Source organism: Gymnodraco acuticeps, unplaced genomic scaffold (assembly GCF_902827175.1).
Source record: "Gymnodraco acuticeps unplaced genomic scaffold, fGymAcu1.1, whole genome shotgun sequence".
NCBI lineage: Eukaryota > Metazoa > Chordata > Actinopteri > Perciformes > Bathydraconidae > Gymnodraco > Gymnodraco acuticeps.
The window spans coordinates 3585628-3612513 of record NW_022991180.1 but is presented as its reverse complement, the minus strand read 5'-3'; the positions used below and the strand labels follow the sequence as shown (position 1 = coordinate 3612513).

At 42.1% G+C, this 26886-nt stretch overlaps 1 protein-coding gene across 3 annotated transcripts in view; it reads right to left on the bottom strand.

The window, feature by feature from the left end:
• Positions 1–26886, bottom strand: part of ryr2b (ryanodine receptor 2b (cardiac)) — a 102667-nt gene that overhangs the window by 59425 nt on the left and 16356 nt on the right. For 2 of the 3 annotated variants that reach the window (XM_034237908.1, XM_034237909.1), the window contains exons 1-16: positions 24736–24835; positions 24391–24495; positions 24144–24247; positions 23945–24028; positions 23250–23409; positions 22550–22697; positions 21461–21669; positions 19107–19281; positions 18365–18573; positions 18011–18203; positions 17558–17690; positions 17106–17214; positions 16170–16330; positions 15739–15898; positions 592–678; positions 112–338 (exon numbers count right to left, since the gene is read on the bottom strand). In XM_034237908.1, the coding sequence (XP_034093799.1) occupies positions 112–338; positions 592–678; positions 15739–15898; positions 16170–16330; positions 17106–17214; positions 17558–17690; positions 18011–18203; positions 18365–18573; positions 19107–19281; positions 21461–21669; positions 22550–22697; positions 23250–23409; positions 23945–24028; positions 24144–24247; positions 24391–24495; positions 24736–24771 (2300 nt within the window). In that variant the 5' untranslated portion in view covers positions 24772–24835. Of the gene's footprint in view, positions 1–111; positions 339–591; positions 679–15738; positions 15899–16169; positions 16331–17105; positions 17215–17557; positions 17691–18010; positions 18204–18364; positions 18574–19106; positions 19282–21460; positions 21670–22549; positions 22698–23249; positions 23410–23944; positions 24029–24143; positions 24248–24390; positions 24496–24735; positions 24956–25363; positions 25557–26886 lie in introns of those variants that run through there. The other variant, XM_034237910.1, reaches the window with a different exon arrangement.

Sequence of the window (26886 nt, the reverse complement as noted above, 5' to 3'; positions counted from 1 at the left end):
TGCTTTTAGGAGCACAGTGGAAGAAAACACATGTCAGATTAAAGCAACTAATGCACAACTTTCTGTGCACTTAAATCTGCAAGCCCAATTCCAAAAACATATTTATTCCACCTGTTTTCATCGGGGATGTGAAGGGTCATGACCTGCAGGGGCTCATGGCATTGGACCCTCCAGCCATGGCGCTCATCTGGCCGATCCACCATCACCTGTAAAGCACGGTCCGGTACTCTGGTCCACGACACCGGGTCGAGATGCTGCACCTGAACCCTCGGAGGACACTGAGGGGTGGCATTCCTTCTTTGGCTGCGAAGCAAACCGGCTGACAGTGGCATCACATTCTGAAACGAGAAGACGACAAATAAAGGGAAATGTGTAACAGACATGTATGAAAAAATAAAATGGAGAAATAGAATAAACTTGAATTCAAAAGAATAGAAAGTCTTAAAACCCTGAAATATTTAAAAACTGCCAATCAGTCAACATCATTTGGTCCAAATGTCTTAAATATGTTGCTTCGTTGCTTTTCGTATGATGCTAAAGGAAAGCAAACACAATGTCTCCGAAAGGATTCAAAACAAAAAGTTCCTTTACCTTGGTGCTCCCCAGTTCAAACTGGAACATGTTGCTGGTGGTGGGCTTGACGAAAACAGCAGGAAACAGCTTTGTACTGGCTTCCACCTGATTAACAGTGAAAAAAACATCCTCAGTTTAATAATACAACGCTCAAGTTAAACATGACTCACTATAATTACTTTAATTAGTACAAGTAATTAGTGTAAGAGACATAGCTCAATGAGTTTAATGTGTTTTTAATTAAGATTAATATACAAGTACTGGGTATATGCAGGAATCCTGAAATCAAATGTAATACCTTTTAAGACCTTTTTTAAAACCTCTTAAACCCCACCAAAGGGGCCGAAATCACAACATCTGCAAGCAAAAGTGTCTGAGGGCTTCTTAAGATTTAATAAACTATGAATGTTTAATATCTATGTAACAGGAAGAAATTCAGCTAACTGATCTTTTTTTTTTTTTTTAAACCTCAAAGCTAACGCTGAGCCTCTGAATTAGCCTCGGGCAAAAACATATTAAGGTCGTTAGCACAGAACTCTAGCTATACCGATCGGATCTGCACAAACAAGATTAGATAACATCCTGAGATTCCACAGATTATAGAAATATAAGGATCATCACTGAGCGATCTGAACTCGTGACAGGGGAAGCAAATACAGACAACACACGAGTAGCTTTAGGTAGCAAAACACGGAGATATGCTCACATTAGCCAGAGCTACCAAGTCTCACCCTTTGAGAGTAAGAGTCACGCAATTTAACCTCTTCACACGCCTCACACCACACCAGCGGCGTAGCTGTGGGTGGGCCCGGCTGGGCCTGGGCCCACCCACATGCACGTCTGGCCCACCCACAGCCAATCAGCGCTTCATAGCGCAGAGCCGGGAAGCCCAGAAGGAAGTGCCACAAACTGCAGTTCATCTAGTGGCCGACAGGGGATGGATGCAAAAAGGAGCAATTCCCATAGACCCCCATGTTAAAATGCCCAACTTTACAGCAGAAATAAACATGTTTTTAGCCTGGATCCAATAAAACTTATTCTGGATATAGTTAGATTCCACCTTCATGACCAGTGCTGGAATTGGGCCGGTACTCACCGGTACGCAGTACCGGCACTTCTGGTTCTGACCCATGGAGTACCGGCACTTCTTGCTCAGTACCGGCATGCTGGCGGTACTCCGGTACTCATGCACCGTGCCAGTACTCAACACTCTCCCGCCGTTCTTATTATACATCCATATATATATATATATATATACAGCCGCCCGGTACTCAGTAGATGCGTCATGAGGTGCCGAACGGACATTCTCATCGCTCTAACCGCTGGAGTTTCACAGCGGCTGTCAGCTGTTTACTCCTGTCATTCAAACAGAACGTGCTGGAGAGGGGGCGGGGCTTATCTTCTCCATGTAAATACTGTGGTGGAAACGACTATGTCAAAATTAACCTATTTGACCGTGATTTAATAGTAATACACGTTTCAAAATAATAATAATAATAATAATAATGCCGAAGTAACAACATACTGAAAACTGTTAGTAAAACCATGTTTTAATGCTTTACAATTTACATACCTAGATGCACGTGTGTTGTGTTTATGCAGTGCAACTCCCACCCAGTGGGTGGCTATGTAGAGTGATAGAACAGAGCAGGCACGCCCCCGAGAGAAGGAAAGCAAGTCACGTCACAAATTAGCATTTCTAAAATGTTAGCGTGGATTAATAAAAGTGCAAAAAGACAGCGGTTGTCGCCGGAAGAAACTTCAAATACAGAGAATGCTGTGCCTGTGTTGGAAATTGTGTCTGATGGGGAGCTTTCTTTGGTTGATCCTCCTGCTCCAAGTTCTAGTGCATTAGCATTAGCACTAGCTCCGCCGCCTCCTCCAGAGCCTCTAACGTTAGCTGCTGCTGGCGCAACTGCCACCACCAACACCGGGCAAAGCGATGCACCTGACTGCTGGACAACGGACCAGGTGCAATATTTTTGCAAGACCAATGCATGGCTCCTTCTTAAAGATAAGAAGCTAGGATGTCGGATATGCAGAGATGTCAAATCTTTGGGAATACACACTGGACAAGGACTGAAACTGTCAACTGAATGGGGTGAGTGTGCAGTGTCTCATTTCGGTGTTGACAAGGGCAAACAACAAGCTAGCCTGAGAAAAAAAATCAAAGAACATAAAGAATCACAAGCCCATGTAAAAGCTGCTGACATCCTTACATCTGCTTCACGTGAAACTATTCAACATCAAGTGCAGTCTATGCATAAGTCTGAATTAGACACCACTATCAGAGTTTTTCGAACGGCATATAAAATTGGCAAACATAGCCGGCCATTCACAGACATGCCAATTGATTTGAATGTACAGAAACTGAATGGGCTGAACGTGGGCAGGGTTTTGCACTCCAATAAAACCTGTGGCGAAATCATCGACCACATAGCTCATGAGCTGAAGAAAAAAATGGCAAAAGACATTACAGAAAACCAAAGAAAACTGTGTTTTGGTCGATGAATCTACCACTATTAGTGGTAAAACGGTGCTTGTTGTGTGTCTACGCTCAGCATTAGCTGATGCTGAGCCCGAAACGTTTTTTTGGGAGCTGATCGAGTTGGATGGAACAACGGCTGATGACATCACAAAGGCGTTAATGGAGTGTCTTGGAAGAGATTTTAACGAGGACTTTTTAGGTCAGTGTTTCGTTTCTTTTGCATGTGATGGGGCTTCAGTCATGCTAGGGAAGAGAACAGGCGTTGCTACCCAGTTGTGTAGTAAATTCCCAAGCCTGTTTGTGTGGCACTGCTCCAATCATCGTCTAGAGCTGGCAGTTGGGGATGTGGTCAAGGAGGTCTCAGGGCTCAATCATTTCCAGATCTTTTTTGACAAACTCTATTCCTTGTTCCATGCCTCCCCCAAAAATCAGAGGCAGTTAGCGCAGTGTGCGCAAGCAGTCGGACAGCGTCTCCTGGTGATAGGGCGTGTTTTGTCCATCCGCTGGGTGGCTTCAAGTGAAAGGAGCGTCAGAGCAGTCTGGGAAAACTACCGAGTGCTTCATGATCACTTCACAAATGCTGCAAACGACACGAGCAGGGATTCCAGAGACAGAGCAAAGTACAAGGGCCTGGATGATGTGCTCACATCTGCAACGTTTGTCAGCAATCTGGGACTGATGTACGATGCGCTCACAGAGCTCAGCGACCTCTCTCTGCAACTCCAAAAAAGAGAGATGACACTGCCTACAGCAGATAGGCTCTTAACTCGAGAAATACGAGTTTTTGAATCCATGGTCACCATGCCTGGCCCACACATGACTACAGTTCATACAGCTCTAGCTGAGAAGTCCTTCAAGGGTGTTGCCCTGCGTGAGAATGGCAGGCTTGTACAGATTCATGCAGGTCAGTTTTTCCGCAGTATGGTAGAGAATCTGAGACACAGAATGACTTCCACAACCTCCTCTCATGTCAGCACAAGAGAAATCCCATTACATGGCCGGGAGGCCCGGGACAATCAGCTAATCCAGGACATGAAAGTTATCCATCCTGGAAGTTGGCCTGAAGAGGAGTTAGACGTACAGTATGGGGACGTAGAGGTGCTACGTTTGTGCGAAGTGCTGAAAGTGGACAGAAGAGAGACTGTTCAGGGCTTTCGCGAATACAAGGAAACCAGGGCATCCCGTACACCTGCTGCCATGGAGCCTCTACTGAAAGCAGTCCGAACCATCGCTGTCTCCACTAGTGAGTGTGAGCGGGCATTCAGCTGCATGAACGATATCCTTACTGCAAAAAGGAATGCTCTCTCTGTCAGCCGACTGTCCAGCCTGGTTTTCATTAAATGTAATGGACCATCACTAGGACAGTTCAATCCGGAACAGTATGTGAGGTCCTGGCTGGCAAAGGGAAGGAGAAGTGCTGATGAAAGAGCCTGTCCAGCTCCAGCCCCTGATACTGATGTCCCCAAGGCCTTCTGGAGCCTTTTCTAACAATGTGAAGTATATTGCAAAGCAGCTCACCCAGTGAGAAGACTTTTGGCATAATGTGCCGATTTGTACAGATCCTGGAGATAGAAGGACTTCAGACCAACCAGGGAGTTATCTGATCAGCTTGGTGTTCAATGTAACTCTTTACCATGGCTCAGACTTTGTTACTTGCAGTTACAGTTTCTCATTTTAGATTGTGCAAATTTTGCATTTGTTTTTACATGTTCTTTGTTCATGCTCTTTATCATTTTTCTGAGTTGGAAAGTTAGATTGCATCATAGTTTACTTTATACATATTTGTATTCTTCAGTGGTGAAGTATATTGCAAAGCAGCTCAGCCATGTGAGAAGACTTTTGGCACTTTTTCGTTTTTCGTTTTCTGAGTTGGAAAGTTAGATTGCATTCAAAATGTACAGAAATACTTAATTTTGTTAAAGCTTTTTATAAAAAATGCTTCTGACCAGAGCTTTGTTTCCTTGTCATTAATGTTGAACACCACCAGAGGGGCTCTCACCTGAAAGGTCTCTGCTTCATGTGTCTTCAGCAGAAGATCTAGACTTTGATTGCTATATTTTCAGTTAATATTGACCTTACTGAGCTTTAGCCATATCCGCTGCCTATCATAAAAAATGTTAAGTACAGTGAACCTTTCTAAAATATACAGTAGTAAAGAGACAAACCCACCAGCATTATAGTAGCCAAATTCTTGTTTGTGGGCTGTATATATAAAATTGACTTGAAAAAGTTGCTGATTTTAGAGTACTGGCACCTTTTTCATTCCAATTCAAGCACTGTTCATGACAATGGAATAGGGAGTGCATTTTTTTACCGTGAGTTTTTATAGTAAGTAAAGTAACTTTTGCCGTGAGTGAATGAAAGTATTATTTCTTCTTGAGGTCTGCAGTTTAGCGTGTACACATTTGCTGAATATGAAAACACTCAGTGTGTGCCCACTGTGCGACTGTCAAGGATAAACAACCTGTGCCCCCGATATATGTTGTATGTATTATTGCTACACAAACATTACATTGCAGTTTAAGTGTCGCCAACTCCGTTTAAGAGATCTCTCCCCCGTCTGTGTGCGAGGGGGCGGGGCAGTTTACACACACGCAGCTGCTCCATGCAGCAACACACACACACGGAGGAGATGGCGGAGAGAACGCGCTCCGAGGTGTGGTTAAACTATATCCGTGTCGATGTGGACAATACTCGTTACCAAAAGTGGAATAAGCGTTTAGTATGTAAGGGCGGTAACACGAGCAATTTGTCTAAACATTTAGCAAAAGTGCTCCACATTCAGACGGAGAAATGCACCGGGTTCGACTGTCTTTCTAGTAGCTCTGTAGCCCCATCCACGAGTAACGTTTCCACGTCAGGTATGTTATGTATGCTAGAAGCAACACACCGAGTTAACTCCATGATACAAACATGGGTTAATGATTAGAGGTAACTGAGTTATTTATTTAGTTAAAGTTTCAGCTATTCTGTTTACAATTCTGTCATCACATTATTTAATACGATTTGTTAAAACATTGTTGTTTCTTTTGATGTGAAATATTATGTATTTAATTTAAATAAAAAGCAATGTTAGTTTTGTTCATAATTTGTTTAGTTAGTTTACCTTGTTTTTTTCTCTCCAAAAGAACCGATAAAAGTAATGTTAAAGGACCGGATCGATAAGACAGACATACTTTATTGTCATTTCAACAAGACACAGAGTGTACTATTAAAACGAAATGTCGCTGTACTGGCTTACAGGAACAGGACAATATAAAAACTTGCTAAAATTGTACATATAAATAAATAATAGTGACGTGGTGCTGATACAATTAAAGATAAAGTGTGCGTTTAAAATATAAAGACTTACTATACATATAAATAAAATAGACATACTATATAACAAATATGTGCTCTTTACACAGCGTAATGTAATCTCTGTGTTACTGGTCTACTTGCTGTTCAGCAGTCTGATGGCTTGGGGGAAAAAGCTATTGCAGTATCTGGCTGTTCTGCTCTTAATGCTGCGGAACCTCTTGCTGGAGGGCAGCAGGGAGAACAGAGCATGGTGAGGATGAGTGGGGTCTTTTAAAATGTTCTGGGCAGGCAGCGTTTCTGAGCGGTGTCTCTGGTGGGAGGGAGAGACACTCCGATGATCTTCTCTGCTGTCCTAACCACTCTGTAGGAGCCAAAACGTTGATTTATTATTTGTATTATTTAATCATTTAATGTATGTAATGGAGTATAATTGATTGGTGTCAAGTGATCATGATCCGCAGCCACGGCTGGGCGGAGCGGCTGATTGGTGCTGTGATTGCCTCAGCTGGTTAAAAGAGTCCTGCTGATGATACTCTGTGTTCTAGTTTGGTTGTGAAGCCACACGGTTTTTTGACCGCTACATTGCACTGCAGAGAAGGATAACTTGGAAATAAATATACCAAAAGAAAGGTGACTGAGTGATGTGTGAGCGCGTCGGCCAGGCGCTAAAACCAAAGAACAAAAGGAGCTTAAGAAAGGTGGAAAGAAGGCTCTTTTAATCGTCAAAAAACCCAGCTTGATGAGCGCTGGTCCGTGGAAACGTATGTTTTGAAAACAAGAACTCATAACCAGTAGCGTGGCGTGGGGAAAAATGTAGGGGAAGCCCATTTTTTGGGTCGGGGGGTGGTCAATAACGTAACCAGATGAGTGATTACAGCGCCCGGTATCATTTGACACACATTTGTATCACACAGATGCAGGACTTGCACACGCCTGTTATCTAACCGACAGGTCCGCACGCACTCTCCAGCTGAAACTCTCTCCTTATTAATTTAAGCATTTTACTTATTAATGTATGCAGACAATCACACAATCTATGTGATTTTTGGATTTACCGTGCCTCTCAATTGCCCGTGACAGGTTGGCAAGGTCGATGAATCCTGAAGTTGCCCAAGGATTGTTCAGGGAGCACGAATCCTTGTCAAAAAGAAGACATGGCCAGCAAATTAGACGCTGAAGTTTAGCGCTTCCAGTTAGCCACTCCGTGCGGACATAATTGTCCTCATTGAACGTCCGATTCTCTCCCTTTTTCCTCTGCGTACACACAGCTCGAGTGCGGGCATTTGCCTGTCATCTGATTTAATTTGTAGTTGCTGCTGTAGCGGAAGTTTAGTAAAGTTATGTTTGATTAAGTACGCCAAATCTCCACCCTCCATAATGCTTCATTTGCTTGATAATTTCTAACGGCGGTGATGACAGTTACAGTATTAAAACTGATGTTGATGTGATTTGATTGGATGGCAGTGTCCAATCAAATCGCCAGCCGCCAGCCGCCTCTGAAGGGAAGCAAGAGGCGGCTAGCTTCCCTTGGCATGGCCCTGACCAATCACAGGTTGGCAGGGGCATCACGTGGGCCTCATCTGATTGGTCAATCCCTCCATTTTTTTTCACCAAGGGAAGCTAGATTCGGCTGGCCTCCTCTCGCAACAGTGAGTGCAATCTACTGTTTCACCATAACATCTAGAGGGGCGCTGTTTGTTTCACTCTTTGTAAAATACTCAATGAGAATGGGGGAGAGACGGGCCGGCAGCAACACACAGCAAAGGAGAATTATCGAAACAAAACAAAGTGTTTGTATTTATTTATTTAAATTATAACTACAATCCGAAAAAACAGGGGAAGCCTGGCTTCCCTTGGCCTCCGGGAGAAAACGCCACTGCTCATAACAGCGTGTCAAATACTCGCCTTCGTTTTACTACGGATTCTACTTCCTAGAACGACGGTGTTGTGAACCGTGAATGACTGAAGGCAACAATCACTCCTCCCCCAATTACATCTGTAACGCGTCACTGCTGTGGAGCGTTCAAAGACTGTTGGAAACGTCTCAACTCAAGGCAAGACAATGAAAGTCCACAAACAATGAAGTAAAATTCAAAAGGAATAAACGTGTTGTCTTGAACAAAAATGGCAGGCTTGGAAAGTGACATTGACTGTGTGTATATGGAAAGGCTCAAACGACTGAAATCATCAAGGAGTGCAAAATTGGGTGCATTGACAAGAAAAATAAATGAAATCAGACAATTAATGGAAAATGTCTGCAATGTGGAACTGGTTAAGTCGAAAAGGGAAAGTGAGTTTACACAACTACACAAAGAAATGGAACAGTTAAATGATTCTGTTCAAGCTTTAATGTCCACTGAGGAGGAGAAAGAAATGGATCAGGATGAATGGTATAACCCCAAAGCAGCTGCCTTGGAAGAGTTTAATCAGGAGGTCTTAAACTGGATCGCTGATGCTCCTGTGTCCAATGTTGTCCAGACAAAAATAAAAGGACATACGAGTGTTGCACCTCGGGACAGTATTTCAAACGTAAAGAGTGTTCATTCACAAAGTTCAAGGAGATCCTCTCGGTCTTCTATCACATCTGCTAAAATAAAGTTGGAAAATAGAAATGCAGAATTGTTAGCACGAGCTGCTAGGCTGACTCAGAAGCAAGCACTGGAAAGGGAGGAAGCCGGTTTGAAGGAAAGAAAGGAACAGCTGGAACTTGAAACAGATATTGCAGCAAACACTGCAAAATTAAAAGGTAATCAAAAGAATGGAGGATTGTCATGCAGGCACGTACCAAGCAGGAGACAGAATGAATGAATATTTGGATCACTCACTGTTTGTGAGTACAGCATTAGAGCAAGAAAATGCTCATTTGAATGCTGACAAGCATACACCAAACATCAATAAAACTGCAAATGCCGTTAATAGTGAAACACAATTCATACCACAACGTCCTGAAAGTTCAACTTCATCCAGCACGTCTTCTAGCAAGGGAGAGGGCAATATGAACGGCTTAATAAGCATCATGGAAAAACAGACCATAATAACAGAAACAATGGTAAAGCAGCAGAAACTTTCTTCATTACCCCCGCTCAGCATTCCTACCTTCAACGGAAACCCTTTGGACTATCGGTCCTTCATAAGAGCATTTGAGCATGGTATTGAAGAGAAAACAGAAATCAGTAAGGACAGGCTTTACTTCTTGGAGCAATGCACTATTGGCCAACCAAGAGAGCTTGTGCGCAGTTGCCGATATATGCAATCTGACAAAGGATACACGGAAGCAAAAAGGTTGTTGAAGCATCATTATGGAGATGAATATCTTATCGCGACAGCCTACATCGACAAGGCTCTCAATTGGCCATATATTAAACCTGAGGATCCACAAGCTTTAAAAACCTTTGCTGTGTTTCTGAATGGATGTCTCAATACAATGGATAGTGTGGAATACATGGAGGAAATGGATCACCCAATCAACATGCGAGCTGTTCTTTCTAAACTCCCATATAAGCTTAGAGAAAACTGGAGAGCTAAAGCTTGTAACATACAAGATGGAAACAACAGAAGAGTTAAGTTTGAAGATCTAGTGAAGTTTGTCGACCATCATGCTAGAATCCTTTCTCATCCAGTGTTCGGAAACTTAAAGGAAATTCCAAATACATCAGCAAAGACAAGCTACACATTCGTTCCTGCTACTCCCAGCGCAAGGTTCAAACCGAGATCTCCAGAGTTATATAAAAGTGGTTTTGCCACTAGTGTATCCCCATTACCTCAGAAAGAAAACTGTAACCGACACAGTGACACATCCCAATCAAACCGATGCATCTACTGTAAAGGAGAACACCATCTTTCTGCTTGCAATCAGATTCTCAAAAACACCCACAAAGAGAAGTTGGAATTCCTCAGAAGCAAAGGACTTTGCTTTGGATGTTTAGAAAAGGGCCACATGAGTAAAGGATGCAAACAAAGACATACCTGCAAAGAGTGCAATCTCACACACCCCACTCTGTTGCATTTCAGTAATATCGAGTCGAGCAAAGGAAAGGTAAAGACTGTTGCAAATGCTTTAGTGGATATGGATAAAGATGATTCACGGGAGGAGGATATTGGGGCCGGTGAGCCTGAAGGCACCCTGGCTATCGTTCCTGAGAAGGTGAAAACAAAACAGGGTAATACCATCATAACAACATACGCCTTTCTGGACCCAGGTAGTACGGCTACCTTTTGCACAGAGTCCATTCTACAGCAGCTTCAAGTGACTGGACGCAACACGAAGATACTCTTACGAACAATGAATAAAGAGGAGTCAGTTAAAACATCTGTTGCATGTGACCTTGAAATATGTGGTCTAGAAAGTAACCAGTATGTAGCACTTCCACCTGTTTATTCACAAAACAAAATACCAGTACGAAAGGCAAATATTCCCTCTCAGGAGGATGTGGGACAATGGGAATACCTGAAAGAGGTCAATATACCACAAATTGATGCAGAGGTTGGCTTGCTAATTGGGTGCAACGTGCCAAAAGCTCTAGAGCCATGCAAAGTCATAAACAGCCAAGGGAATGGCCCGTACGCTGTTAAGACCATTTTAGGTTGGACAATAAATGGACCTCTAGGAAGGTCAGATACGACTCGTTGGATTAAGCCAGTCGTTACAGCAAACAGAATTTCTGTTGTGGAAATCGAGGAATTGTTGAAGCAGCAAGTGAAGCTGGACTTTCCAGAACATCAACACAAGGAGCGTCTGGAAATGTCAAGAGAGGATCACAAGTTCATGGAAAGTGTCTCTAATTCTGTCAAGTTAGTAGACGGACACTACAGTATTGGACTGCCATTAAAGGAAAAAGGACTTGATTTTCCCAATAATAGACGTGTTGCTGAACAAAGAGCTTTGAACCTAAAAAGAAAATTCCAACAAAACAACAAATTCTACAAGGAGTACAAAGAGTTCATGGCGGATGTTGTTGATAAAGGTTTTGCCATCAGAATGACACCTGAACAAAAAGACAAGGCAAATCAAAGCAAAAGGAGCTGGTATATTCCACACCACGGCGTGTACCATCCAAAAAAGCGTAAACTGAGGGTGGTTTTTGATTGCGGTGCAACTTACCAGGGCACATCTCTGAATGCACGTCTTCTCCAAGGCCCAGATTTAACCAACAGTCTTATTGGTGTCCTTACAAGATTCCGGCAGAAGAACATTGCATTCATGGCAGATATTGAAGCCATGTTCCATCAGGTCAAGGTGCCAGAGGAAGACTCAGATCTTCTCACATTCTTGTGGTGGCCCGATGGAGATCTCAGTAGTGAGCTAGAAGAGTACCAAATGGTTGTACACATCTTTGGAGCAACATCCTCGCCTAGTTGTGCCAACTTTGCCCTACAACAGTGTGCAAGAGACAATGTGGATGACTTTAGCCCAGAGGCTGTCTCTTCGATGCTAAGACATTTTTATGTGGACGATTGCCTAAAATCAATGGAAGACGAGAGGAAGGCAGTGATAATCGCTCACGAACTTAAAACCCTGTGCAGTAAGGGTGGTTTCAAGTTAAACAAATGGGTAAGCAACAGCAGAGCTCTACTACAAACAATAGCCGAGGAAAGTAGATCAAAGGAAATCAAGGATCTGGATAAAAGTACCCTACCTGTTGAAAGAGCTCTCGGAGTTCAGTGGTGCACGGAAACGGACTCATTCCATTTCAAATTTACTCCTCAGGATAAACCACTTACCAGGAGAGGTATTCTGTCAGTAGTGAGCTCTATATTTGATCCGCTGGGTATGTTGTCCCCTGTGATCCTCCCTGCAAAGCAAATCTTGCAAACATTAACAGGAATAAGGCTAGGATGGGATGAAAATATTCCTGAAGAATGTAAGGAACAGTGGTTGAGCTGGCTACACCACTTGCAATTACAGAGACTTCAAAGTCAAAAGATGCATCACACCACTCAACTTTGGAGATCCAGTCTCAGCTCAGCTTCACCACTTTGGAGATGCTAGTGAAAGTGGTTACGGAACAGTATCTTACCTTCGCCTGATGAACAAAGCAAACGCAGTTCATTGTTCCTTTATCATGGGTAAGGCCAGAGTAGTTCCACTCAAACCTGTGACCATCCCAAGAATGGAGCTTACCGCTGCGACTGTAGCCGTCCGGATGGACCGAATGTTACAGGAAGAGTTGGAGCTTAAACTCCAGCCATCCGTGTTTTGGACTGACAGCACGTCTGTGCTGAAGTACATACAAAATGAAACTACAAGATTCCACACCTTCGTCGCCAACAGAGTCGCAGTCATTCGATCTGCTTCAGAGACTTCCCAATGGAGGTATGTTAATGGTTGCCTGAATCCAGCTGACTGTGTATCAAGGGGAATCTCTGTAAGTCGCTTTCTGAGAGATGAAACCTGGTTAAGGGGACCAGAGTTCCTTAGTCTCCCTGAGCATCAGTGGCCTAAATCTCCAGATTTGACTCTAACCGCCAGCGACCCTGAAGTCAAAGTTTTTGCTGTAAGTCTCAACCCCATGGAAGAAAGCTCTAGTACAGTGAACAAGTTGCTCACTTACTATTCCCACTGGCATCGCCTGAAAAAAGCTGTGGCCTGGATGCTACGCATAAAATCCGCTCTGATGGCGAGGGCAAAAATGGATTTGAAGGAAAAGAGAGCAAAACATGAAAAAGGACCTCTCACTGTTGAAAACTTGGAGGAAGCAGAAGCTGCCATAATTCAGTTGTCAGTCCGCTTCATTTAAGGATGAGATAACTGCGCTAAAGAAAGGACTTGCAGTCAAAAGGAGCAGTCATCTTCACAAACTGGCACCCATTCTGCAGAACAACTTGGTAAAAGTTGGCGGAAGGTTATCGAAATCCGCAATGCCAGCCGAAGCCAAAAGCCTAATTATCTTACCTGCAAACAATCATGTGACTCAACTCCTCATCAGACATGTCCATGAGAACATAGGGCACAGTGGAAGGAGTCATACTCTGTCAGGTTTAAGGCAGAAATATTGGATTCCTGGAGGAAATTCTGCAATCCGAAAAATCCTCTCTAAATGTGTAACCTGCAGGAAACTCAGTGGTGTAAAAAGTCAGCAATTCATGTCAGACTTGCCGGAAGAAAGAGTTACCCCTGATGATCCGCCCTTCACAAACGTGGGCGTGGATTTCTTTGGCCCATTTGAGTTGAAACAGAGAAGAGCCACAGTTAAAAGATACGGTGTAATTTTTACCTGTCTAAACATCAGAGCAGTTCACCTTGAACTTGCACACAGTCTCAACACTGACTCTTGCATTAATGCCATCAGGAGATTTATTGCAAGAAGAGGCCCTGTCAACGTCATGAGGTCAGACAACGGAACCAATTTGGTTAGAGCTGAACGTGAACTAAAAGAAACAATACAAGAGTTAAACCACACACAAATCCAGAACAAGCTTCTTAAAGAGGAAGTAAAGTGGATATTTAACCCACCAGCAGGCTCCCACCACGGAGGAATCTGGGAAAGACAAATCAGAACCGTCAGACGCATTCTCAGTGCCCTCACGCAAGAACAGAAGCTTGACGAGGAAGGACTTGCCACACTTTTCTGCGAAGTGGAGGCGATCATAAATGATCGACCCATAACGACTGTTTCCAACGACCCTGGAGATTTAGAGCCCCTCACTCCAAATCACCTTTTGCTGCTCAAATCAAAACCATTTCTTCCGCCTGGTGTCTTCAATCCGAGCGACTGCCACGGGAAGAGAAGATGGCGCCAAATTCAGTACATGGCCAACTTATTTTGGAAGCGATGGACCAAGGAATACCTACCGGAACTCCAAATAAGGCAAAAGTGGAACAGGAAAAGGAGGAATTTCGCAACCGGGGACATTGTCCTTATCGTCGACGAAATTGCTCCAAGAAATTCCTGGCTCATGGGACGAATAACGCAAGTCTTGCCAGACTCGAGAGGTTTTGTACGACAAGTGGAAGTACAGACAAAAACCAGCACACTCCGTCGACCCATCACAAAGCTGTTACTGCTGGTCGAGTCCCAAAATGAGCTCTAGCCCCCTTCCCCTCTTGCACCACACAAGCACATTTACACACACGGACTCATGTGTTAATACACATTCGCCCTACAAAGGGTCAGAAGCCCTGAACAAATGTTTTGTATTGGCTCTCCATTTTATGTTTATTAGTAATTGTCATGTGTGATTCCATAACAATTGGGGGCCGGAGTGTAGGAGCCAAAACGTTGATTTATTATTTGTATTATTTAATCATTTAATGTATGTAATGGAGTATAATTGATTGGTGTCAAGTGATCATGATCCGCAGCCACGGCTGGGCGGAGCGGCTGATTGGTGCTGTGATTGCCTCAGCTGGTTAAAAGAGTCCTGCTGATGATACTCTGTGTTCTAGTTTGGTTGTGAAGCCACACGGTTTTTTGACCGCTGCATTGCACTGCAGAGAAGGATAACTTGGAAATAAATATACCAAAAGAAACGTGACTGAGTGATGTGTGAGCGCGTCGGCCAGGCGCTAAAACCAAAGAACAAAAGGAGCTTAAGAAAGGTGGAAAGAAGGCTCTTTTACACTCTCTGCAGAGACTTCCAGTCTTTGGCGTTGCAGTCTCTCGACCAGATGGAGATGCCGCTGGTCAGCACGCTCTCTATGGTTCCTCTGTAGAACGTGGGGAGGATGGGAGGGGGGAGCTGTGCTCTTCTCAACCTGCGCAGGAAGTGTAGGCGCTGCTGTGCCTTCTTAAATAGTGATGTAGTGTGAGTGGACCAGGTCAGACTGCTTGTGATATGCACCCCCAGGAACTTGGTGCTGTCTGTAGTCTTCACTGCTGTGCCGTTGATCAGTGGTGGGTGACAGTGCTTTTTGTTCCTGAAGTCGACAATGATCTATTTTGTTTTATCGACATTCAGGATCAGGTTGTTGGTGTTACACCAGTCTGTCAGATGTTTCACCTCCTCCCTGTAGGCCTGTTCGTTGTTGTCCCTGATGAGTCCCACCACTGTTGTATCGTCCGCGTACTTTATGATGTGGTTGGTACTGAACCTGGAGCATAAGCATAAGCGCTATCGATAAAAGTAGTAGTACTGTTAAAGCCTTAACGATACCCATCCCTATGTGGATGTCAGTTTTACACACATTCTGAGGCCGCCGTGCCTATGTTTTTTGTTTTCACTGCTAATTTATGCTTATGTTCTATTAGTGCATTAAAATCATTAATGAAGTTTCAGCTCAGACCCCACGCTTAATATGTCTCCCCCTGGCCCACCTACATTTCTCCAGGCCCACCCACACAATAATTCCTGGCTACGCCACTGGCCTGAAATATTACATTTTACAAACACAATACTGATAATTATGAACAAATCAAATAGATTCCTGTGCAGCGTACTTGGTAGAAGGTGGCCATCTCCACTCCGCTGCAGGTAAAGGTGAGCAGCCCGGTGGCCGTGTCGACTGAACATCCGATTTCCAACCCCGTACTTCTGCGACTCTGGGACAGGCCTGTTGCCTCCCCAGCACACACCATGTAACAGTTGCACCGCTTCACGCTGTGCAAAAGAATAGGGATACGCTTAATTGGCAGTTTGCTGATAACTTGTCATGAAAACTCAAATGGAACACATTTTCACAAGAGTTAATAGCACTGAAGTTCAGTAATGATTAGTTCTTCAGTTGAAAAGTAAATCGGATTTCATAACAGTCTGTGCTTATGGTGTCAAGAGGATAATTATGAAACTATCATCTCTCACTGCAATTAGTATTTTAATTTGAGGTTAAGTTCCCCAGACTGAAAGTATGAGAGTTGTGGTGTTTACTAACCTTTCCTGGACTTTGCCACTGTCATCTCCGAGGGTGACGGTTACAGTGAGGGCATTGTCGGTGTCAAACGTCACGTCGTGTTGATGAAAGTCAGAGGTCACCCAGCCTGCCCACACATTGAACGCCTCCTGGCCCGGAAGAACCCTCACGGAATAGTAATACTGAAACACAGAGGGCAGCGGGTGTCACTGTTATTTGCATTCCATGTCTCTTTTATGGCTATTGAATATCTGTTGTGGAATAATTTGCCCTGCATGTCATCCTTCGCCCTCTGACGCAGCTGACCAACCTTGAGCAGCCGTCATCTCTCTTAAGGAGGGGCTGCCCTAGCATATTGTTGATGCTGCCAGTTTATGGCCGGGCAACTCTCTGTCAGAGATAGTTATTGTTGTGGGACACCTGGAACACATCCTTCTCAGGGTGTAGATGACCCGAGCCATAAGCGACAACCAATGTGATTCAGTGTCCTCAGCTGTTTAGTCTATCTATTGAAGAATGTTGATTATTACACTCTGAACTCGTTAAAACCTTGAGCTACAGGAGGGTTCTTCAGAATTGATTGTGGCATCTCAACCGTGTGGTCAAACCGTGGCCCGTGACAGAATTGTGAATTCTCCGGCCGAAGCTCCAAATAAACCGTCAGTGTTTGCCATCAAAGCTCCAGCTCTCCTCGTGTCTCTCGGAGTCCTGACTCCAATTGCTTCAGAAACTTCCGCCACAATATGCACCAGAAAAAAGTTTAAAAACTGCACTCTGTATGAACTCAAGCCCTGCAGAGCAATTGCTTTTATTTAGGTGCACTCTGAGGCGGCAGGGAAAGCTTCCTGTCTTTAATGATGACGGGCATTAGTGAATAACTAAGAAATAACTACAGAAAAAGGCGTTGTTGTTCTGTGGTTATAATAAGTAAAAATGATAAGAAAATAAAAGCCTTACTCTGGAGCTCTGGATAACATGATCATCTTTGTCAACTACCACATCTTCTAGAAGCCGAGCAGATGAGTTGCTGCTGACGAGGTCTGGTTTGGTCCTCTTCAGCATGAACCTTGCAGAAGAGAAACTCGCATAAAGTCGTACACAGCATAATGAACTTCGCAGATAAAGTGTGCTTGTGGTAAGGCAGACAGCTTGTTTGTTTATATGTCATTTTGTTTTTCAAAACCATGTAAAATAAAACCAGCTAAATGCAATGTAATGTAATGTAATTTTCATTACTTGTTAGACAAAGAAGATAAGCATACAAAACATAACATATCTAAATAACTGGTACATTATTATTGAACTAAGAAAACACTAATGACCCATATCATTTCGGTTTAATCTTCCATATTCCAAATAATATGCATTTGATCAGATATTATAACGGTTTTAGTTTCGCTTCAACCTACCGCTGTTTCAATCTTGATGTTTTGTCGTGACTATGATCCTTATGGTTGAGCTCATCTCTTGAGCCAGCAAAGCTGTGGGCTGACTTCATCAGCACTTCAAAGTCGGAGTCCATCTCCTCCTGCTCTTTCCTTCCTGAAAGGACAACTGGAATTAATTACAGCGAGACACTGGGGAGCTTAAGCAGAACAACACATCAAGGTCATTATTGAAGAATATCAGTAATCTGGATAGTGGATAATGGATGACTGCAAATAACAACTACTCACTGCTCGCACACTAATTCTGTCACACTTTTAATCTTGTAAGAGCTTCGTATTTTTACATCATGGGTAATGTCAAGGTTTTTGAGCTTAATGTGAACCAAACAGCTCCTTTTTGTAGTCCTATGTGAAGTAATCGTGAGATGTCTGCGGTTGACACACTGTATTTGATATTATATGATGCAATATCACCTGAACCTGGAGAGAGAGAGTTGGAGGCGGCTGGAGGCACCCCCCCCGCTGGGCTTGTGAGGACGGCAGCACATTGGATGGACATGCTGAGCCGGTAAAAGCCCATCTCACTGCTTCCACCGTGGTGTGCAAACATCCGCTGGGAAACCCTCAGGCTGGATAAAGAATCCTTTGAGCCACTGACTCTGGTGACCTTGAATAAGATTTGAACAAGATTTTGAGGATCAGTGCTGTCAATTAACCAGTGCTATGAGCAACTCTGGGTCCCACAGAGCCACTGCAGCACACTACATCCTTGAGAAGACATATTAACAAAGCTACTGGGTAGAAAAAAAGCCTATATGGTACACTCACCTGTAGGTTGTGATCCTCAGGCTTTATGGAGGTAAACTGAGGCTGTTTCCAACTCATCCATAGGACTGGGGCTCTGGCCATGTTGACAGCAAACGGTTCGTAGCCCTCCTGCAGGCCACACACAGCAAAGTACTGCAGAGAGTCAGTGTGGCGACCCAGGTTCAGCCTCCCCACCTGGTTCACTCCAACACTGACCACTGGCAACAGGCCTGGGAAACATTTGGAGAGACAAGACAAAACATATTTCAGGACGATAAATATGTATTTTGCAAAAGGGACAGTTCACCCCAGGATCAAAATTATTTGTTCTCCTTATTGTGATCAGTTTCATGTAGGAACAACGCCCATCAACCTTATTACCTGGCAGAAGGAAGCATATTTTACTCATTATCACCTGTTGGTGGGTGTAGTTTGGTAGAAAGACAATAGTACCTACATGATAGTGCTCACAACAAGGTCTGTAAATTATCTTGAGTTATCCGGTAATCATTTGAAGAAAGAGAATGGAGTACTTCAAGGCAAGTTCGATTTAAGCTGCATTATATATAGGAAAAGGCAGACATCTGTGCAGTTGACATCATCAACACATGACACAAAACAATCTAGGTTAATAAATAGCAGATATGGTAAGAGATTTTGGAATTGTAATGCCATATTAAAGCAACTATTTATTATATTCCAGTTGAACAAACACTAGCTTATTCTTTTAAATAATTGTATAAAGCCAAGAACTGTTTCAGACCGTCTCCGATATCAAAGTCCTTGGCAGCCAGCTCCGATCCTCTGTCATTAAACAGCACCTCTCCATTCAGTGTGACCATCATGGTGCGTTCAGCCATGTCCACCAGGCAGCCCACCACATCGCCTCTCTGCCAGGGCCGCCCCAGGGGCTCCACACCCTGATGGTACCACTGAGCCTGAAAGAAAGACAGGAGTTACAAAGAGTCGCCTCACACAGTAACAGTGAAAGAGTGATATAACTAACAACTAGGGCTGTCCCGAATACCATTTTTTGGGCTCCGGATATTCGGTAGTAATCAGCAGCGAATATTTGGCGCGCGCTTCAACACGTGTATTTCGGTTTATTTAAGGCATTAATTTTGTTATTCTACAGTATTGTTGTTTTATAGTTATTTGTTAATGTGAATAACCCAATTTATGTTCTTGGAAATTGAAAAGGATATTGTGTGTGTTACTTTCGTTGCAGTTGTATATATGTCTTAAGCATAGACTGTATATATAAATAAGTGTAATAAGTGGTCTTAAGTGTAATTTGGCTAGGCTTCCTATTTTGTATGGACATGCTTTTATTTTGAAGGAGTTAGCGCTGTTGACAGGAAGTTGTTGTTGCTATGGAAACAACGTGACGGTCAAAAGGAGCGGAGATTAATGGAGAAAAGTGAAATCTACATATAAACAGTGGCGGCCGGCCCATAGGGGCGCTGCCCCCCCTCTTCTCACATGTTTGATTAATTTATTAAAAATTTAAAAATATATTTTAAAAAATGTAAAGAACAAGGTAAATATTATATAGTTGGTATCAGTAAAATGTATAATCTACAATAAAATCTTGTTTAAAATTGTGTTACGATATCTAAAGTTACTGATAAGTCACATGTTTCCTGCCTGGCCGCAGCGTGTATCATTACCCTCTCTCGTCTGGGCGCTAAGAAAGGAGCCCTCAGCCAGTGCAGCAGCATCCAACACATTGCTGACTGTTGCTATCTGTAAACTATGCCGCCAAAACATAATTTCAGCCAATCAGCGTCGTCAGATCTGATGGTCATAGGGCGCCGATTTCAGCGCCCAATGCAGTCTGTGAGTTGTTTGGACTCGTATCCAATGTGACGCTACAGTAGTTGTAGAGGATGGCTGCGTCTGCAGGTGGAGACTCCGGGTGCTAGTGGATCGCCGGAGCTGTAGATTAACATTTAAATGCTTATTGTAGTTGTAAGTGCAATGCCTGTAGCACCATGGAGCATATGTGTGGGCTGGACCTGTATTTTACAGGAAAGGAGTGAGCAGAGGGTCGAGTTGTCTATTCTTGTTCAGTTTTCTGTGACTATCTTCCTCACCCTCATTTGAGTGTTCCCAAAGCACCAGTGTTCTGCAGTTTGTGTGGGCCTACTGTACTGTTGCACAGTTTATACTGTAGAAACTATGTCCAGGACAAGGTATTTGGAAGTTTTGGAAGATTCATAGCTAACCACACTGAAGATTATGGATTATCTCATATTTTTAAGCCTCAATTTGTCCTCCCCTCTAACATCAACAGAAGTCATAATTTAAGGGGTAATTTCTCAAAAAAAAATTCCATTTCCATAGCCCCACCAAAAATATTTTCCACCAGAACTTGTGCCTCTTCGGGGGGGCGACGTTACGTTGATATTGGAGATTTCAACTGCGGCTGCCAAAAAAAACGGAAAAACACGAATATCCGAATAACGAAATTGAAAACCGAATAGTGGGCCAACGACCGAATATTCGGGTACAGCCCTACTAACAACTAGCAGATTGAGATACTTACAGCTAGTCGGACTCAAATCAAAAGACCCACAGAGGCTGCTTATGTGTTTGTCCCTTATTTTACAAAGTGGGAAGTGTAGCAATGCTTTATTTGTGCTGAAATGTTGACAAAATGGCAATGTTTGGCTATATCAAGTGTTTAATCAGAGTTTTTAAATCCTAATTACGGCTGTTTTAATGTTCAAGTGAGTTGAATTCAGATGATAGTCCTGGATGTTTGCTTTCTATTGTTTAATTTCAGTTCCTCTGAAGCAAATTTTACAGACAAGCAGAGAGCCACAGTTCTGTCTCTACAAAATATCCTCTGATCATCCATTATTTATGATCTCAACCAAGCACCAGTACGTAAACAACTTCTGACTTTTTATCACGTTCAGTCAGATTTTAAATTATGTTTACTGTGAGTGTAAATCAAGAAATGTCAGCCATGTTTTCTAATCAGAATATGAAGAACGGAAAAATGAGGCTGAACAAATTTCCCCTGTGCTTGGGGCTTACTGATGTTTTAACAACTTCAAATTTGAGAGTTCTTAAAATGTTCATGTGAACTATCACATTTAAATGTCTCACCTCAAATCCATCAAAGACGTACGCCTGGTCATCTGAGCCGAGCTCTTTATCTGGAGCACAGTTCGGTCGAGCCCAGCCCACTTTCATATTCCCAGCAGTCACTATTTCAAATTCAAAGTACCACTTCCCCCGAGTCACAGAGAAAGATTTATCTGGTCTGAACACTCTGCTTTTCTCAGTGGGAAAGGGACATGGATTGGATATCGTGGCTGTAAACCCAAGTAAAAGAAAATATATATTAGCTGCCAAATAATCACTTGTTTGCATTACATATCAATTCAATAGAGAGAATGAATAATACATCTATAAAATGGTGCAGAAATAATCTGTAATAGTTTACAAGTTGGCAAACAGTTAACAAACAGAGCCCTATCTTTATTTAAAGGTCACCTATCATGCTATTTTTAGGCAATAGCATAGGTCTCAGATATATAAAAAGATATAAAAAACATGTATATGAAGTGTTTTGCTCAAAATACCAAACAGATCACCCATTCTAGCCATGCCTCATATCCCTCTATTTCAGGGACTACTGTCTAAACTAAATACTGCCGTGATGAAACGCCATATCATGGATTATCAAGGATTATTTCTGAAACAGTATGGAGCTCAAAGGCTTTCTCTCTTGCCGGTTATACCACAAGGTGAGTTCCTTTCTATTTCCTGCTTCTTCACACACATGCTCTCCAGTACAGGTTAGCTCTGAGTGTTAGCGACGCTAATGTAAACATCCACCGACCATATTACGTCCAAAACAGTCAGGCATTGTTTCTGATAGCAACGTTTCTGATAGGGCCGTTGGTGTAAAGCCAGCCTAAATTTAAGATATTACGTCATATCGGACACAAATCTGGATCAGCTCCGTTGTAGCCCCGTGTTTAGAGATGTGGGTACGGAGGAAAAGAGAGAGGGTTTTATTTTCTGACGCTGCGTGAGTTCCCTGACACACCGGGGACACATATTTATGTATAAAAGACATCAAAAAGTGCATTTTGCATGATAGGTCCCCTTTAAGGACCATGCACTACCTTGTACTTTCACAATAAACAACAGTGGTATAACAGAAAATGACAGGGCTTTGATACACACTCTTTTCCTGGTTGAGAGGCTCCAAACTGTAACCGTAGGCCAGCAGGGTGCACACACTCTCTCTGACACTCTCCCGGCCCACTCTCCAGCTCCTTTCATCAAGCAGGCAGTAGGGCAACAGGTACGGGCTCCGCTTGGCTTTCACATCCTACGAAAACAGAAACAAAGAGCAAATGCACATGACACACGGAGCAACTACTGTACATGTGGAAGAAAACAGTAGCCTTGTTTGTGTGGCAGAGCATGTTGTGACAGAGACAATGTACAGGGAATTGTTTTTTATTTACAATATTCTAAATGCCAGCTAAATGTAATAAGTTGAGAAACATTCTCTACAAAAGTTCAAATGAAATGCAGTGTTTCCCCTAGGATGGACATTTTTTAGTGTGTGCGCGTGCGAAGTGCTCCCCGACCAATTTGTTTCTATGTGTCTGCCAGCACAAGAAAGGCTCTTGAGGCCACTACCAGGGCCGGTTCTAGCCAATTTGCTGCCCTAGGCGAGATTTTATAAAGAATAAATGAAAAATCTCTACAAGAGACAAATACTACAAATCCACATAACAAACAATCAAAAATGAAAAAGGGTTGCCACTTATAAGTATAACAATTTTTTTGTATTATTATTTGTATATAGGGGAAACACTGAAATGTATCCTAAGCAGTGACTAGGCAAAACACTAATAAAGCACAACATATAAACCTGTTGGGGTGAATGGGTCCATCCTTGCTTGATACGTTCTCTGGCCCACACGTTGTGATCGTTCTCTGCCAGCAAGTCGACCACCTCCTCGTGGGCTGGGCTCAGAAACACCTGGAGAGGGTCTACTGGAGAGGGTCTGTAGCCGCTGGGCTGCTCGTACCTGAGAGAGGGAATTAGAAAATGGATATGAGCAAGTCAAGATCAGAAATGACACTATGTAGTTAAATCATTGATTATGATTCAGTAGAATGGGTAATATATTCATTAATAATACCATAGGCAAACTTTTCATGAAAAAATAAACATGAGACAACCCACATGTGGCTACCAACAGTGCACTATTTTAAATAAATGAAACCCCGGTGTTCCACCAATTACTCCTATACGCGACGGCTCAAAACAAACAAAATGAATCAATGTGTGAACAAAGACTTTATTAATCATTACAAGGAAAAATGTCAAAACAATTTGTTCTACTTTTATCAAAAGTCACAGTAAGGATTTTAGAATTTTTTTGAAAAAACACATTGTGTTTTAACCCAATACTTTTTTATGTTATGACTCAAATTAAAACGACATGCAAACCAAAATATGATTTTAGATGTATGTTAAGAGAAGCCCAGTGAACTCTTCTGCTATGAGGAAATCCAACATTTTAGTTACGAGAACGAAAATAATATCAAACATGTACATACTTGTTGGCTAGTCTCATGTATTTAACTTTCTCCTCAGCATGGTCAGCAGTCAAACCAATGTGAAAGCCCAGAGCCAGGAGAGTCCTACAACAGAAAAATAAACAGAAACGTATAAACGTAAATCAAGCATTGAGAGCATTTACAACTCAAAAGGTTTCAAAGTAGTGTGTATTGCAATAATGCAGGTAGTAGATCTCACCCGAGTGTGTCCTGGGCCATCTGAAGGTTCTGGTTCCTCTCCGTCTCCGACAGCTTGCAGAACTCCATCACACACGGATCATGCCTCTTACCTTCATCTTTCACCTGTTTGACAAAAGCTGATATTTCTTACGCTGCAAATAAAACAGGACAGCTGGACACATCAAGTCAATGTTGCTAGTCTCTTACAATGTGTATATATAATGTGATTTCCTTTATGCAATGTGAAGTTGTTTCTGTTTTCTTACAGGTCCATATGTCCATCCAAGATCAATCTTTTCCATTGTCCAGAGTTCATGGATATTCTCAGCCAGTTTTTCTCGGATATCCTCAAGTTGTGGGGGCATTACCACCTGAGGGTAATATGGATTAAGTATAAGGAACTAAACCACATCTTTATGGCATTTTACAACATAAAAGGTCAACTTCATATTGGATGCCATGTACAATATCGTTAAATCCAATATTCATAACACGTTTTTGTTCATCTAAAATCACTGGTACAAAAAGTTAGAAAAGACATTGTTGTAATGTTAAATAAAATAAAAAAGAAATAATAAAGAAATTCAGTTCGACTGATGGGGATTTTGTACCTTGCTGATGTCTACTGGTGTGGGAGTAAAGGTCATTGGACTGGAAGGTACCGAGGGGCCAATGAGCTCCAGTTTCCCCTCTCCTTGATCCAGGATGTATTTCTGACACGGCTCTAACTTCAGCTTGACTCTCGGGAGCAGAGCGTCACAGCATGGAGCAAAACCGGGTGGGGGCAAGAAGCGAAACTCTCCATGCCGCCCCCCAAACAGGAAACGGACCCTGATTTTAAGAAACAGGACAAGGAAGACATAAAGAATGACGTTTGCTTTTGACTAATCCTTCAAATGAATGGAAAATGTTTACTATAGGAAAGAGACAGTCTATGAAAAACAAATATCAAATATTATTGAATAGCCAATATCATTTTCTTTTTTGCTGTTCCTAATTGATTGTTGTATTACATTTTATTTTAAAATGTCATCACAGTTCAATTACAGTGTAGAGGTTGTTTGTAGCCATGTTTTTATTTCATCACAGCAAATTAAAGTCTGCTATACACTGCATCAATTGCACTTTAGTTAATTAACTTGACTAATAATGTCTACATATATTGTCCCTTGAAGAAACATTTATAAAAATGAAATAAAAATAAAGGAAAATTAATCAAAATAGATATCCACTACTGACTTGACTCCGGCAGAGAAGCTGACCACAGGATGGAGAAGTCCGTCTGCACTGAAGTTCTCCAACATGCCCTGCACAGGCAGTCCGTTGACCCGGAAAGAGATGCAGGGAGCGCTGAGGTCCAGACAGCAGCTGACCACGTCCTCGTCTCTCAGGAGGTGAGGGACGGCCGAGCTCACCCTGCGACCCACGCAGCCTGACATCCAGGAGACACAGCCTTTCAGGTCATTTACATCCTTTTCACATTTATATTTTATTAGACATTTTCAAAGATGTCATAAAGACAAGGACATGGCTCACACACATCACAAACAGAACAATAACATGAAGGGTGGGGGGGTAGGGGGATTACAGTGTCAGTTACATTTTATGTATGCATATGGTGTTGTATTTATACATGATTTGCTTCATAATATAGATATACTTCATTGTTTCCTCATTATTATTATAAAACAAAACATTTATAATAGATAAATAAATGGATAGTCAAATAAATATATATATATAAATATATATATATATATATATATATATATACACACATATATACACACTTTTCTGATTAATTCACCATTTACATCCTTTTCTAATGTTTGTTGTCAGCATGCGAGTGCAGCAACCCACTTTTAAGACTGAAGGAATTATACTTATTTCAAAGAAACACAGAAAAACTCAAATAAAGTGCAGACTAGGCTTGTCTGAATTGATCTTAATGGTGTATTAAGAAACATTTGTCTACACAAAAAGTGATGTTGCTAAACAAACAGAGTAGTGTCTAGCTTGCACATAGTCACAGCCTAGTGGTATCAGTTTAGGTCGAGGATATTGGAGAATAAACTAATATTGTCTCCTGGATAGCTTTTTTTCTATTCTCTTGGCTCTTCAATGACTGCTTTAATTGTATTTAGATGTTATTTTATAATGGGTTTCTTTATCATTTTGTCTATGTGTTTAATGTTTTCTGGAAAGCACTTTGAATTGCTGTGTTGTTCAAATGCGCTATAGACATTATTGGATGGAGACCAGCATAAAAAGCATATTAAATTAAAAGTATTGTTGCTGCATTCGGTGCAAGCAATATTGATGCTACCGTGGATTTATTATCAATGCTCCCAATTATCTCCATACAGGATTTAGGGAACAAGCAGTTTTCTTTTGTTTATTACTTTTTGCTTATCAATGGAAGTCTGTTATTTCAATAACTGCTGAGATTTCAAGTTTTCTAAAAACCAGGCAAATTGAAAAGAATCAATTTTATTGATTTCTTTGTTGTTTATTTCAATGAGGTGTAGGTACATCTCCAATGTAAGACCTATGGGCACAAAATAAAAAGTATAAGAATTAATTTGAACCATTTTGTAACAACTCACTGATGTTTGCCTCAAAAAGTACCCCAGGCTATATGAAGTGATATATTCTTTTTAAAGTTCCGTTTTTATTATGCGATCTATATACACCTTAGTGCGTGAAATAATTCAAGATTACAGAATACAAAATTGAATCTGTATCGAGGGTCGTTTTTTTTC